Source organism: Cylas formicarius, unplaced genomic scaffold, assembly GCF_029955315.1.
Source record: "Cylas formicarius isolate icCylForm1 unplaced genomic scaffold, icCylForm1.1 PGA_scaffold_10__41_contigs__length_53128322, whole genome shotgun sequence".
In the NCBI taxonomy this organism is placed as follows: Eukaryota; Metazoa; Arthropoda; class Insecta; order Coleoptera; family Brentidae; genus Cylas; species Cylas formicarius.
Window position 1 is genome coordinate 2,946,099 of NW_026844214.1, and position 14,355 is coordinate 2,960,453.

The 14,355-nt window shown below is 33.4% G+C and overlaps 1 protein-coding gene across 1 annotated transcript in view; it reads left to right on the forward strand.

The window, feature by feature from the left end:
• The window catches only part of LOC132696335 (uncharacterized), a 69,301-nt gene that overhangs the window by 30,482 nt on the left and 24,464 nt on the right, over window positions 1-14,355 (forward strand). The window contains exon 7 of the mRNA XM_060661100.1: window positions 11,351-11,489. Coding sequence (XP_060517083.1) covers window positions 11,351-11,489 — 139 coding nt within the window. The remainder of the gene's footprint in view (window positions 1-11,350; window positions 11,490-14,355) is intronic.

Sequence of the window (14,355 nt, forward strand, 5' to 3'; positions counted from 1 at the left end):
TTGGTTCCCACATCTAATGGGATAAAACGGACAGACTATATTACGTCGATAATGGAAATTGATAATAAAACTTATATCAAATAATTTCAGGCGTAATTGCATTTTTTTAAATAATGTCCCTTAAAATCCGAACATCCTGTCGGCGATACACGATTAAGTGAGTCAAGTTGGGGCTTCAAGGAAACAGAAACGAAGAAACATAATTGTCCAATTTAATCAGAGTTAACCTTCGTAGTGTTCAGTTTTTTTTGCCCGTTTCTGTTCTTTTTTTTAACTGTGACGGGATGATTGCAACCGGAGGTGTCATTAAATGAAAATTCATGCACAATTAAACCGATATCTTGCATAATATTAGGTCGTCTTGTTATGTTATGGCATAACATATTCAAATATTGTTTGCTAATTACTGAAAAAGTGTCGGAAATGAGATACTTCGTACATTTTATATGATTTTTTTGAATATCACAGCAAGAGTTTCTGGCCTACTTGATCATTGAAGTCTCCAAATAAATCTTCCAAATTCCAAAAAAAAACTATAAATAACTATATATAACTATAAACTATAAAAACTATAATAATCAGTTTTGTAAATACAGCGTGAGAAACGATAGGAAAAAGTCCGTTATCCCATTGGATTCAAAAGTTCAGAAAATGGTAAATACAAACGTTATAAAGAATTCACAATAAAACATACATTGTTTAATTTTTTTTTTCAATTTTTTTTTCCAATAATTACCAATAATTACCCTTCTTTCTGTATAAGACTATTGCTATAACGTTCATTGTGCATGATAAAACGACAATGAATTAAAAAAAAACAAAATAAAGATTTAAGAAGCAGAAAAATGTTTTACACATTACATCCATTATTATTCAACACTCAGATAGATCTAGGCTCTTAAAATTTTTTGCGGCATGATTTACCTCAACATCTGTAAGAAGTTGTAAACAACTGTAGTTTCTGCAAGATGGATCTGATGGATGGATCATGTGACTTAAGACCACTAGATTTCTTGTTGTGGGGATATGTTAAAGATCGTGTTTATGAGAATCCGCAGAAAATATGTAAAATAGGATTCGGGACGGGTCTAATCTAAGACTCCAACCAAGTTCATTCTCTTGTCCATGTTAATCTTCACAGAGCCGTTTGTTCTAATACTTCTGTCATTGCCAACTAATATTATAGCAATAGTCTTAGACAAAGTGTGGAATAATAAATAATCGTGAGATCGAGAGTTTTCGATTAAAGATGTTCCAGATATATTCGTTTATTTTGAACACCCTGTAGCATCTAATTCATATTCCGTTACGTATATCTTTTACGCCATTGTCGAGTAATGTTAATAACAAATATGAGTGATTCAAATATTGAGGGAAAACTATTAGGTTTAGGTATGTATTATTATTAATAATAAAAAAAGTTGAAGAATTTCAACACGAATTAAATTATTTTGAGCTTCCCTGTACACTTCTAAATAAGTTTTAATACAACTTTAAAATCTTAACTGAATGAACTTTTTCTTATCTGTAAAATACCTAATTATACGCCATTCTAGGGTGCGGAAAGTGCCATTTTACCACGTCAGTTTCCCATGGATCCGAACCACTTCGGGCATTTCCGGGATATTACCGCACGGGTTTGGGGACAATCGGATGAATTTTGACGATTGTCGATTCTGACGGTCGTGTCAGTGAATGTATTCGTGTTGTTTTGTAATAATGCACCCGAATACTAACGGTCATCGAAAAAGTATAGTATGTAACTCGCTCCGCTCGTGCCAAATAAACTCGTAACTCAGACATTGACTTTCGGGGAACACTGATCTTTACAACTTATAACCCTGTGGGGATTATTTCCGAATTAGTATCTACAATGGTGATGAATGTAGCCTGCATCGGTAAACACAATCTTCAGAAAATCGATGTCATTTTAAAAATTACTTTGAAACATTGGATTGAGTATAAAAGAGAGTGTCTACTATTGCCTTAAGTTACAGGGTGTTGTATATTTGACAATAATTGTAAATTGTTTCTTTTAGCCTAGATATTTAACCTTTTTTTTTCTAAAACAAATAATCAATGAGATATATTACTTTGGAAGGAGAAAACACAATAATCATATAAATCACTATCCGTTACTATCACTACTATCACATTACTGTTTTTGCTTTTAATTCCTTTCATACTAGGACAATCATGATCCCTGACACTTACCTCAACAAATGCTATTCTTGTTAACAAAAACAAAAGCTTTAGCTAAATCGTTGAAAAATTGCCGACAGAAATATTTTGCTCCTGAAGTCAAGTCGTTTTAATAGGAACAGATAGTTGTAAAAATCCCCTGTGTGAAAATGAAAACACAACAGTCAACTTTTTGAATTTACCAACCAATTGCGTCATCGTCAAAGCTGTAATACTTCAAATACCACACCCAATATACTGTTGTATAATGTGTTGCATAATTTCAAAATTACCGTGATTTTTTTTTGGTCAGTTAGTTTTTTGAGGCACTTTGTATATTGGTAATAATTTTCATTTTCCGTTTCAAATTTTTCGATAAAGTAAACTTGTAAGGATACTGCAGCGAGCTATCCTGTATTTTGCTTACTTACGAAACGTCAGGTATAATCAGCGTAACGTCAATACGACGTGCCTCACTTAACATAATCGACAATAGGGCCGTTTCGCATCTCTCCGTGCACACAAAAGCTTTGGAAAAAAAAACGCGCAAACGGACAAAGGTAATTTTAAATCGAAGCTTTCAGCAAAATCCCACGCATCAAGCGGACACACCTCTATGGTTGACCACTAAGCGGGGGTTATTTAGGAAAAAAAAAATGCACGGATCCTTGGCGGAATGGATATATATGGCGACGAGCGTTTTTGTTCGTTCCCAGTCACGCGGCAAATTTTTCTAATCTAACATCTCGAAAATTTTGCGATTTTATCGGCAATTATTTCGCGTTAACGCGCGTGAGAACAACCAGAAGGACAATAATTTGGGTACCGATCTTATATAGCCGCCATTGGTGTGCGCGTGTGTGTATACAGGGTGTTTCTTGTTAACTGCACGTGTTTAAATTAACGAGAGGCGTTTCTTCGGGTGATTTTAAGACCGGAAGTGTACAGGGTGAGTCACGTTCATTATCTCAAAAGTTATGAGGAAATGATAAATACAAAAGTTATAAATATTGTTAGGATGCGCAGTTTAAAACAAAAATTAAAGAATACGCGACAAATAATGCGTAAATTTTTTTGCAAGTAACACACCCAAGTTTGTTTTCAAGTTCTTTTAAAATTCCCCTTTATTAATAATAATTTATACCTGAAATAGTTCTTCAAATATTTATTTTTTCTGAAAAAATACTATTTTTCACACTTAATTTAAAAGGACGTATTTGGATTATTTTAATTTAAAAAATCTAGATTTTCCTAAATGGCAAATGGATCCATATATGTTATTATTTTTTCTGAAAGATCTTCCAACTTTTAATAAGTATAATACTTTGAGACTTATTTTAACTTATCTAAAATGTACCCTTCTCTTTGTCTAAGGATATTGCTACATTAGTTGGCCATGACAAAATGAACATGTAAAATTTGTATTGGTAAATTATAAAAAAAAACAAGTATGGATTTCCCTAAAATTGAATTAATTGGCTTTACAAGGGGAAGTGTTTCATGGAACAGTTTGATGCTTTTGAATATGAAAAACGGAAAGTGTGGTGAACCGAAATACTACCAATAAGTTAAAATACAGTCGAAACTCTATATAGTGAAATTGAAGGAATGCCTTTTTTTTTGTTATAAAGAGTTTTAGGAACTTGAGAAATATTCATTATTTTATATTGCAAGGCAGTTATCTAAGAGAAGAAATAATTTCCTCCCATTTCCGTATCTCCTGTTTAAAAATTTGCGATGTCATCGATACAGACTTGTTTGCCTTGACCGGCAAATGCTTGTGGTTCATAAAACATCGTGGGTTAGTTGATTTTTCAATCACGACTAGCTTTCTTTTTTCCCTCCCACTTATATTGGCAGCTACTACCACTTATCTGGCGTCATTTTGTAAAAAATACCAGTTTCGTCAGCATTAAAAATGTCGCCAGCAGGGTACTTTTCTGCTAGTTTTATCCACGTGTTCTCCAGCCAATCGTTAGTGACGTTTCTGTCGACATCACGGGCTTCGCTTATCTGTCCATAGTCGTCTCTGTTTGAACTTCCCCAGCCATCCTTTTTAGTTTTACCATAGGTCCAGAGAGTGGTACATTATTAGGACGTTGCTGTTGGAACCACTGCAACATTGCCCGATCCAAGTCTTCAAATTTTGGCTTTCTTAGTTTTTTTACTAGAACTGCCTGCCGCTTCAGCCTGAATGATTTTTTCTTTGCACTTCCAAATCGTGCATACAGTCGACAGCGTAATCGACGTCCCACATATTTTACTTCAAGTTCAAGATAATCCTAAGGTCAGTATCCTTCAAGTAGCTGGTATAAATGAACCCAATTATCATCCCTTCCGTACGTCGATAGCTTTGACTAATGTATTGGATGAAATTCTTCAAGGATGGGAAAAAAATGAGTTCTGTTTTAGCCTTTTTCGACTTTTCGAAGGCTTCAATATAGAATCTTCTAATCTTCTCATATCATACTTATCTTTTAGATTCCAATCAATTATTTCGAATGATAAATATTCGGAAAAGGCAGAAATTCTATCCGGTGTCCCACAGGGATCAATTTTAGGCTCACTGCTTTTCCTTATTTATACTCCTGATATTTTAAAATGTGTAAAACTCTGTAAAATTCAAGTCCTTGAGGATGATGCACAAATTTAGACCGAAAATTATAGGGATCCGAAACTCAAAAATTAATTCTAAAAATGATAAAAATATATTCGTTTATTGTGAACAGTGCAAGGCTATTCAAAACAAAATTTAAAAGTAAATTAAAAAATGTATGTTTCATTCGTCACGCTTTTTTGAACCACCCTGTATATTTTACAATAATTTTAAATTGACCGTCCTAAAAATCTTCAAAACTTTTGTATTTACCATTTTCTAATATCTTTTTAAACCAATGAGATAATAAACTTTACTCATAGTTGACTCACCCTGTACATTGAGTGAGTAGAAAATATGGGTTCAATCGTTGATGACAAATTACCATGTGAAAATATCGGCAAAATTCGTTTATAAATCTAGAACTTTTTCACATATTTTGTTGAAACTTCAAATGCCTAATTGTCATCTTGAATCTCATCAATAAAAAAGACATGCTAGCAAAAAAAATCAGTGTCTTGTACAATCTACTAAAATATAACAATATACATATAAAATATGACAATTCTATTATCGACCCAAAGCTTCTGGACATACAAGGTTTTCATATACATTTTGACATGCACCTGTTTGTTAAAGCGGATAGGTAAAAACTTTATATATAAAAGTTGTATGACTTTTTCTCTGCTTTCTTCTAAAAGTACCAATAGAAACAAATAAGATCCGCCAATGTATATTTTTATGGAACACCCTGTATATCTCTACTTCAGCTGAAAATCCTTCTTGATCCAATTTCAAAAGTTCCATAAAAATCCAATCCAATTCAAAAGTAGAATTGCTGCCTTGGAAAACAAAAGATTGTTTATAAGAAATAATTTGTGTTTTTATTCACACACTGAAAATGCTATCGCAAGTTGTGAGACGAGAAGTATTAAGCACGCTGTTTTATTTTGAAGGTAAATTTAATTCTAAAACTAATGGTTTGCGTTAATTTTCTAGAAAATCTTTCATGATAGGGATTTTTCGAACAAAATTATTTTTGCTGATGAAGCAACTATTATTAGCATTATTTGCGGCATATTTTCCGATAAAACTATTGGACCAGTAATTTTGAAAGGGACTTTAACAGCTAACTGGTATTTGCACTTGCTTCAAAATGAAGTAGAAAACTTGCTAGAAACTTATTCAGCAAAATAAAATATATTACGATAGATCGGAAAATATAAATATTTTTTGAGACAAAGAATTGAAAAAAAAATCTTTTTACTTAACAGAAACCATTGCGGGAAGCGTCACTTTACCACCTGAATTTCTTGTCTCACGATCGGACATTTCCGGGATATTACCGCACGGGATTAGGAGCAATCGGATGTTTTCGGATATTTTAACTTACGGCTTGAATTTTGACGTTTGCCAATTTTGACGGTCCTGTCAGTGAATGTATTCGTATTGTTTTACAAAAATTGACTAACCAAAAACTAACGGTCGTAGAAAAAGTATAGTATGCAACCCATTTGGTTAACTTTTTAAGTCACTCGTTTATTATAGACTCGCTCCGCTCGTGTCAAATAAACTCGTGACTTAAATGCCGTTTAACACACTTGTTGCATAATATACTGATACATAACGCTTTGTTCCAAGGCAATGTTGATGTTGATTTTTAAATTCTATTTTTCTGTAATAAATTCGAGTTATTTGAAACCAAATGTTGTTGTTAATTTTGTATTCATTTCAGAAGATAATAGAGACAAAATCATATAACTTTTGTATAGAAAATTCTTGTCTATCCTCTTTAATAAACTCTATAGATCGATGGGTGTCAAAATATAACTCAAAATCTATCTCTATTTTTTACAACAATTAGTTTAAATTTTAATAAAAGGGGACTAATTTTTTTTGTTATAGTCAGTTAAATTCTTTCTTAAATGCAGTTTACACATGAATAAATTGTACATGTGTAATCTAACACGACAAATATACCGTCAACAAAATAAGTAAAAATTATTAGTTTTCCAAATAAAAGCCCCGATATCTTCGACTCACCATGTATAAACACCAGTCACAAATACCTTAATGAATAGAAAAAGGAGAAGACAGATCAAAAATTGCAAAAATGAAAAATCCGTCGAAATTTTTTGTTTCTGGAATTAATGACTTATTTATTTTATATTTGCAAATTTCTAATTTTAGTTGTATTAGCTACTGGTCACTGCAAATGCCTTATTTATTGTCCAATAGATGAGGGGAGCAAGTTTTAAATTTAAATTCCAAGTTTATTCTAGTCAAAATAAGCTCCTAGTTAAGGAATCGACTAGAATTAATAATTTTAATCTAACTGAAGCTGAACTAGCCTTTTACTATCACTAATTTCACCGTCTAATTTCAACAAAATCTTCAGATTAATCTAAATCTTTGATAAAGATAAGTTTAGTCACCATCTATGTTGAAAACAAAGCATTTCGGGACGTATGTCTTGCCTTAAAGTCACTGAAAGTATCACCTATTGAAGTTTGGCCGCGTATTAAAAAAACACCCCGTATACCTTAGTTTTCCTAATGAACATTGTCTTAACTGATCTTGGCATAACCTTAAATCTTTACTTGGATTAATCTGTTACGTAAAATTGCGCTATAACGTCTGTTTTTGTATGCAAATTGGGTTCCTGAGAACCAGCGTCATTTTCATTAAGACGTTGCCATATCAAAAGCAGTCTTGGTCTGGCAGCTCGCGAGTAGTATAATGGAACGGGTTAAGCTTAAAATTCGAAATAGTCGAAAATATGGATGATACGTTTCGTGTGTGCTGACGGTTTATCGAATTTTAGCAACAAAAAAAAAATGAAAATTTTGCCCGTGAAATACAACTTTGTAATTGCGATCAGCGTTCTCGCTAATGTCATCGGATCAGTCATTATCGTTGAGGATGCCAAAGGTAAATTTTATATTATTTTATGTTTAATTTTAATTACGGCGTGCTATTAAAATAAAACAAATCATTCAGTCAATAGATGATATTAAAAATTGTTTTTCAACAAGAAACTGAATCTGGGTTAGGCGTTATTATCGTTTTCTGAAGCTAGAGGCTATGCAGAAATTTCGTAAATTTCTAATAAAACAAAAAAGCTAAAAAAAAATAAAATTTGGACACTTCAATATTAATTTTTTTCTGATTTCAAAAACGTTTATAAAATAATAAATAAGTAAATTAACCAAAACTAACTACACTAAAAACAAAATTCTGCAATTGATTGTTATTTTTGATATGGGACTTTAAAGATTTCACAAAAACTTAATCGATTTTGAAATAACTTTTACGAATTTTATTGATTTTGAAAAATAATTAATAACTTACAAATTAATAAAAATAAAAATACATAAAAGAATGGGCTGTTCTAAAACATTTTTCTAAAAAAAAACATGAATTGTCTCAGTATCAGTATTAAAATCAAATTAATTATTTAATAGCTGAATAAATTAACAAATAAATTAATAAAAAATTTTAAATGAACATAATTTTATTTTTAAAACATTTTTCTTAAAATTATTTTTTCTTCAGATTGAGAAAACTTATTTACTGTTACTTTTACTAAATAAATAAAAGAGCATTTTTATGAGTATATTGTTTATATTTCCTTACATACATCACATAATAATTAGATCAGAATCAGGGTGTCTCAACGTCAATCTGATATAGCAACAAAGCAAAATAATTTTCAAAATTTGAGGTAAAACTGTAATCAGTGGGTTCATCAGCGTGATATTTTTAGGATATAAACGTGAATCTACAATTATCTTAAAACATTTATTTAATAATTACATATTGGCGATTTTCTTTTAAATTTTTAGTTGATTATGATTTTAATTTGCTTTTGTTAATGAAAAGTGATGAAAATTTAAAGGAAATACGTTACGATTTTACAAATATTTCGCGGATTTCATTTCATTCGTTTTTACGCGGCAACAAGCCTTACAAAGTTTAAAAGCGAAATCTTGAAGAGTTTTCTTTTTAAATAGGAAAAAACAATTTCTTCGCAATATTTCAGGACTCTGTGTCTTCGAAATGAAGCATTTTGGGACATAAGTTCACACGAACGTATTTCCTTATTTTTATCCGTCGAACACACTGTAAAAATTTCGCCACTACTGATGATCAAAAATCATACGCCCTACCTAATATTTGCTGCATGTTTGAATAACGTATTTTTTCAAATAAAGTCAACAAAATAGCAAAAAAGTTATATTTTCACAGATTGCTTTCATATGATGTTATAAATAAGTTGCTAAACATGTGCAATTGCAGTATTGTATCTGATTATTATTATTATAATGGATTACAAAAACATAAACACATAGTAAATCATTTTATTAAACCACTTTTTCGCATACTGACTGATTGTGTTGTCATGAAATAAAAGTTTATGGCGAAATTTATTAGACACGTCTCCTTTGGAACTAACAACATTGCTCAGAGTGCTTGGTGATTTTGATTACGATACTTTTTGAAAAATAATATTTCAAAAATTTCAATTTTTCAAATTCAAATTTTCATATTTCAAAAATCCATCAACTATATAAACGAGTAAATGCGACGAAAACCTGTTAGGTCGTAATGGTATAGCGTGATCAATTTGGTCGCGAGAACGTTTGCAAAATTACTTACGTGTTTAAATACTATTTTTTGCGATAATATAACTAGATATTCACAATTACTTACGTAATACCATTAACGTGTCACGACGATTAGAATAATTGCCTGCCCACAAATAAACAACACACGCAAAGTGAAATTCTCACCAAATGGCAACGAACAATTTGATTTTTCTTTAAAATGGTTTCTAAGGTCCTTCTTTCTTTCTAACGTATGATGATGGATCAGCGTAATTATCAAAAATTCTGGCACCAAAGTGAGCGAGCAGGGCTCTATATTTTTTAAATATTCAGATTTGCTGACGTCTACCATTGATATAAGAGAAATAAGCCCATATTACACAAATTTCTGTGTATTGTCGTGCAAACGAGTATGGTAAAAATCTTTTAATATCTTTTATTTAAAAAAATAAAATGTAAACCTGTTTTATAAATTGAACTGAAAAGTAGGTTCTAAATTTTTGATTCAAAATGTATAATTATATCAAAAGTCAACAAGATAAAAATATATGAAGAATACCAATTTTTCGGTTGGTAATTTAATGGTTTGCCAACAATTATTATTTTTTATTAAATCTTTTCAATTGATAGTATTGCAAGGGAAATTGAATGATTGTTGAACCAAAAGTTTCTTAAGTAAATTTTAAAATAGAAAATGATCTTTATTAAAAATATTTGGAAACCCTGTTATTAAACCATTAAATCATACTTAGTTAAATAAGTCAGGAAGTAATATTGATTTTCTCTTTAACTCCATTTAAAAATGATTTAAACATATTATGTTATTAGCGTGTACTTGGTCGTTAATTTAAAATGCCTATACCTTATCTCAATAAGTACGATACTGAGAAAAAAAAGTTAAATACAAAAACTCTTTGAACCTTGGCATATATTTTATTTGTAGTATTTTTCTATGTATGCTGTTCCGTTGTGATTGCTGTGAATATTCCTAAAAATCCTAATTACTCGCCTGATTCAAAAGTATTTTTTTGTCATTACATAACATACGAAATTCTGAGTAGTTTTTGAAAAAAATGAACTTTTCCATTTTTCTGTAGAAAAACAGGTCTGTGGTTTTTACACATGAAAACTAAAATTGGGAATTTTTAATATAGATCCATTTAAGTGATTTTGCAAAAGCGACTTTGATAATATTTTTTCTAACATTTATCCGGCTACAGATGAAATAATTTGTTTGGGTGATTTCAATATTAATTTATTGAACCTCACTAATCCTCTAACTAAACTATTTGAAAATTACCACTTTACCATCAACTGTTTCTTTATTGGATCCTGTTTTCTTGATTAATGAATCGATGTTTGCTAGTACCGAAGTTACATCAGCGGGTGAAGTTTCTGATCACTGTCTAGTTTACTGTTGTTTAAAAATAGAAAATTCTCGTTTACAGTCAAAAGTTATTATTATTATTATTATTATGTCTCACAGGGACTATGCTAATTTTAATATTAATTTATTCTTACAAGATCTCTATTTAACTCAGTGATTGAGTGAGTGTTGATACTAAGATTGCACTTCTTAACAATTTCCTGCTATCGGATTTAACAAGCAACGAGCCCCTTGGCTTACACTCAATGTTAAGCTCTATATGAAACAGAGAAACTGCGTTTTGCAGGATTTTAAAAGAACTCGTTTGCCCAATGATTGGGAGAACTATAAACGTTTAAGAAATTTCACTGTGTCTGAGGTACGAAGGGAGACGCGGGACTATTTATAGACTATTTGTGGAGAAAAAAATCCAAAAAAGACTTGGAAATCTTTAAGATCACTCAACACGTGTTCTTTCCCTTTGAAATTTAGAAATAATAATTATCTGTGATTTGGATTAGGTGGGACCTAGGCATCATTACTTTTGCCATACTGGAAGTCATTTCTATTGGTATTATAGTAGTTTTACTGTTTTTGTAGCTTGTTTTCGAAGAACTCTAGCAGGTAAACGAGTAGTACGAGGACTGGTCAGAAAATACATGACATGCGAAACAGCTGAACAATGTCAGCGGGAATGTGCGGAGGAAAAGCGTTTCACATGCGAAGGATTCAACTACAGGTATGATGATGGGAAATAATCAATAAAATTTACCATTTTTTTAGCGATGACTTCGATAAATATTTGAATTTGAATCCATTTAAAACGTCGATTCATATAAACGATGAGCTTACGCTTTAGCAATTGAACAAATTTGTCATGTCCGCACTTATTGTATGTGCCGGTCCAATTAGTCATTTTTTCAAGTTCAGCGATTCAAATTAGCATTGCAGTTGCCGCATAGGTATATGCATATTTTTTGAATCATTGTGTCATTAAACCTTGACACAATTTTTCATTCTATATGCAAAATATCTGGACAATTCAACCAATAGAAATATATGTATAAATATATACAGGAATATGAATTGAAAGCGGCTTTAAATATTTTTCACAATATTTCGTAATAAACAGACCCCCAATCCAAAAATAAGAATTTAAGTTGATTGAATTTATTGAAGTGGCTTTTACTTAATGAAAATCAATTTAAAACAATTAAATTAAAACAAGAAATATGTTCAGATTTTCTTGGTTATTTATGGTTTTGTTACAGCTGTTTCGGCACCGCCGTACCTTTATCAAATCTACTCTTAATTATAGTTGTAGGGTTATTGGTATTGGTATTGGTATTAAAGGGGGGCGCCCTCGCGGGCGTCCAAGCACTTAGGCCACCAGATGGGCCCGTTGTGCCCCCAGGCCGCTCTAGAGGGCGTCCAGAATGCCGCCCCTCCTGTAGAAGGTCAGCAAATCCTTTAGCCCAATACCGTGCACTGAGTCCGGATCGATCAGGGCCGTTCCGAAGACTCCCAATCATGCCCATGTCAAGGCAGGGCACTCGGTGAGCAGATGATACGGGGTCTCCTCCCCTTCCATGCACCACCTACACTCCGGGTCGTGTCCAATGCCTAGCAAGCAGAGATGCCTCCTAAGCCTGCAATGTCCTGTGTAGGCCCCTGTTAGTGCTCTACACTCCCTCCTGGTCAGTCTAAGCAGCTCCCTGGTCCGAGGAAGGGCGGGCCCATCCATCATAAGCCTCGCCTGCCTCATTCCCGGAGCAACTCTCCAGCCCCCCGCGGCCCGGTCTCTCGCCCAGGCTTCGAGAGCTCCCCGCCTCACACACGGGGCGATCCCCAAGCGGGGCTCTGGCCCTATATGCCTATGCGAGGAGCCCTCCCTGGCTAAGGCGTCTGCTGCCTCATTGCCCCGGACACCGGTGTGACCCGGAACCCAGACCGACGTGACCTTTCTCTCCTCAGCCACCCTCCTCAGTACCCCTTTGCACTCCTTTATCAACAAGGAGCGCGTACGCACTGACTTCAGCGCCATGAGTGCAGCCCTACTATCCGAGCAGAAGAAGACTCTCCTGCTTCCGTAGTTGAGCCGAAGCACCTCTCTGGCCGCCATCAATAAAGCGAAAATTTCCGCCTGAAACACAGTGCAGTACTGGCCCAGAGGGACCGACAAGCTTGATCCCGTTGTCTCGCAGTACGCTCCAGCTCCGGCCAGATCTCCCATTCTGGACCCGTCCGTGTACCAGACAAGTCCATCCCAGGAGCCGACTCTGCTCTCTCTCCAATCTTCCCTTGATGGAAAGAGAAAGGTCAATTTATCAAAGAAGGTCATCTCGGGGATCATGACGTCACTCGGCATGCCCATGACCCCGCGATCCCCGCGACAGCCCTCTAAAATGTCGTACGGATCCCGATTGAGGGTTCCCTCCCTCCAGAGCCCGCAGCCCGTAGTTGTAGGGTTATAAATTAATTTAAATTTAACAAGGGATATCAAATTCAATCTAATTACACTGGTCTGCAAAAAAAAATTTTCTCTCCTTGTTTTAATGCATGAATTCATCTTATTTTATGCTCTAAACACGGAATCTGATATACAAATAAGTACCACACGTAGGTTTTTAATTTAATATTTATTTCATCAAAAAACAGTATTATTAAAGTATAAATTATTATAAGAAAATAAAAAAATGTGGCGGATTGAGTTTAACAGTAAAAAATCCTAAATTCTATTAACAAAACTAATAAATATCGTCAGTTATTTCATTATGGAGTGATAGAATTCAAATTATTTAGTAGTTTTCTTCCTCTTCATAAATTCCATTGGAGTTTCTCGGTGAATTGACCAACACAAATCAGCAAACATTGCTGCTGACCATTTTCCATTGTAGCATTTTTCAATTTGCATTATATCCTGATGAAACCTTTTACCATGCTCATCTGATACAGCTCCAAGATTTTCAGGAAAGAAATCTAAATGCGAGTCTAAAAAATGGATCTTGAGTGACATATTGCATCCTAAAGCTTAATGAGCAGAAAGTAGCTCCCGAATGATTTCTTTTTTCTGCTTTGCTCAACTTCGAATCAAAAACCTCATCCTTCATGAGCTCACGTATCTGCGGACCTACAAAAATTCCTTCCTTCAATTTCGCGTCACTGATTCGAGGAAATTTTGTTTTTAAGTATTCAAAACCTGCGCCATCTTTATTCATAGTTTTCACAAAGTTTTTTATGAGTTCCAACTTTATGTGAAGGGGTGGCAGAAAAATTTTCTCGCATGGCACTAACGGTTTATGAGAAACATTTTTAAGTCCAGGAGTCAAACTTTTTCTTGATGGCCAGGTTTTTACTTTGTAATGTTTGTCTCTTGCGCGGCTATCCCACTCACAAAGAAAACAGCATAATTTTGTGTATCCTCCTTGTAGTCCAGTCAGTATAGCGACAACTTTTAAATCAGCACAAATATTCCATAGGTAATGAGAATATTTAATTTTGTCAAGTAGTAACTCAAGATGTGCAAAATTTTCTTTCATGCTTGTAGCATGTGCAATGGGGACAGGTGGGTATTTATTACCATTATGAAGTAGAACGGCTTTCAA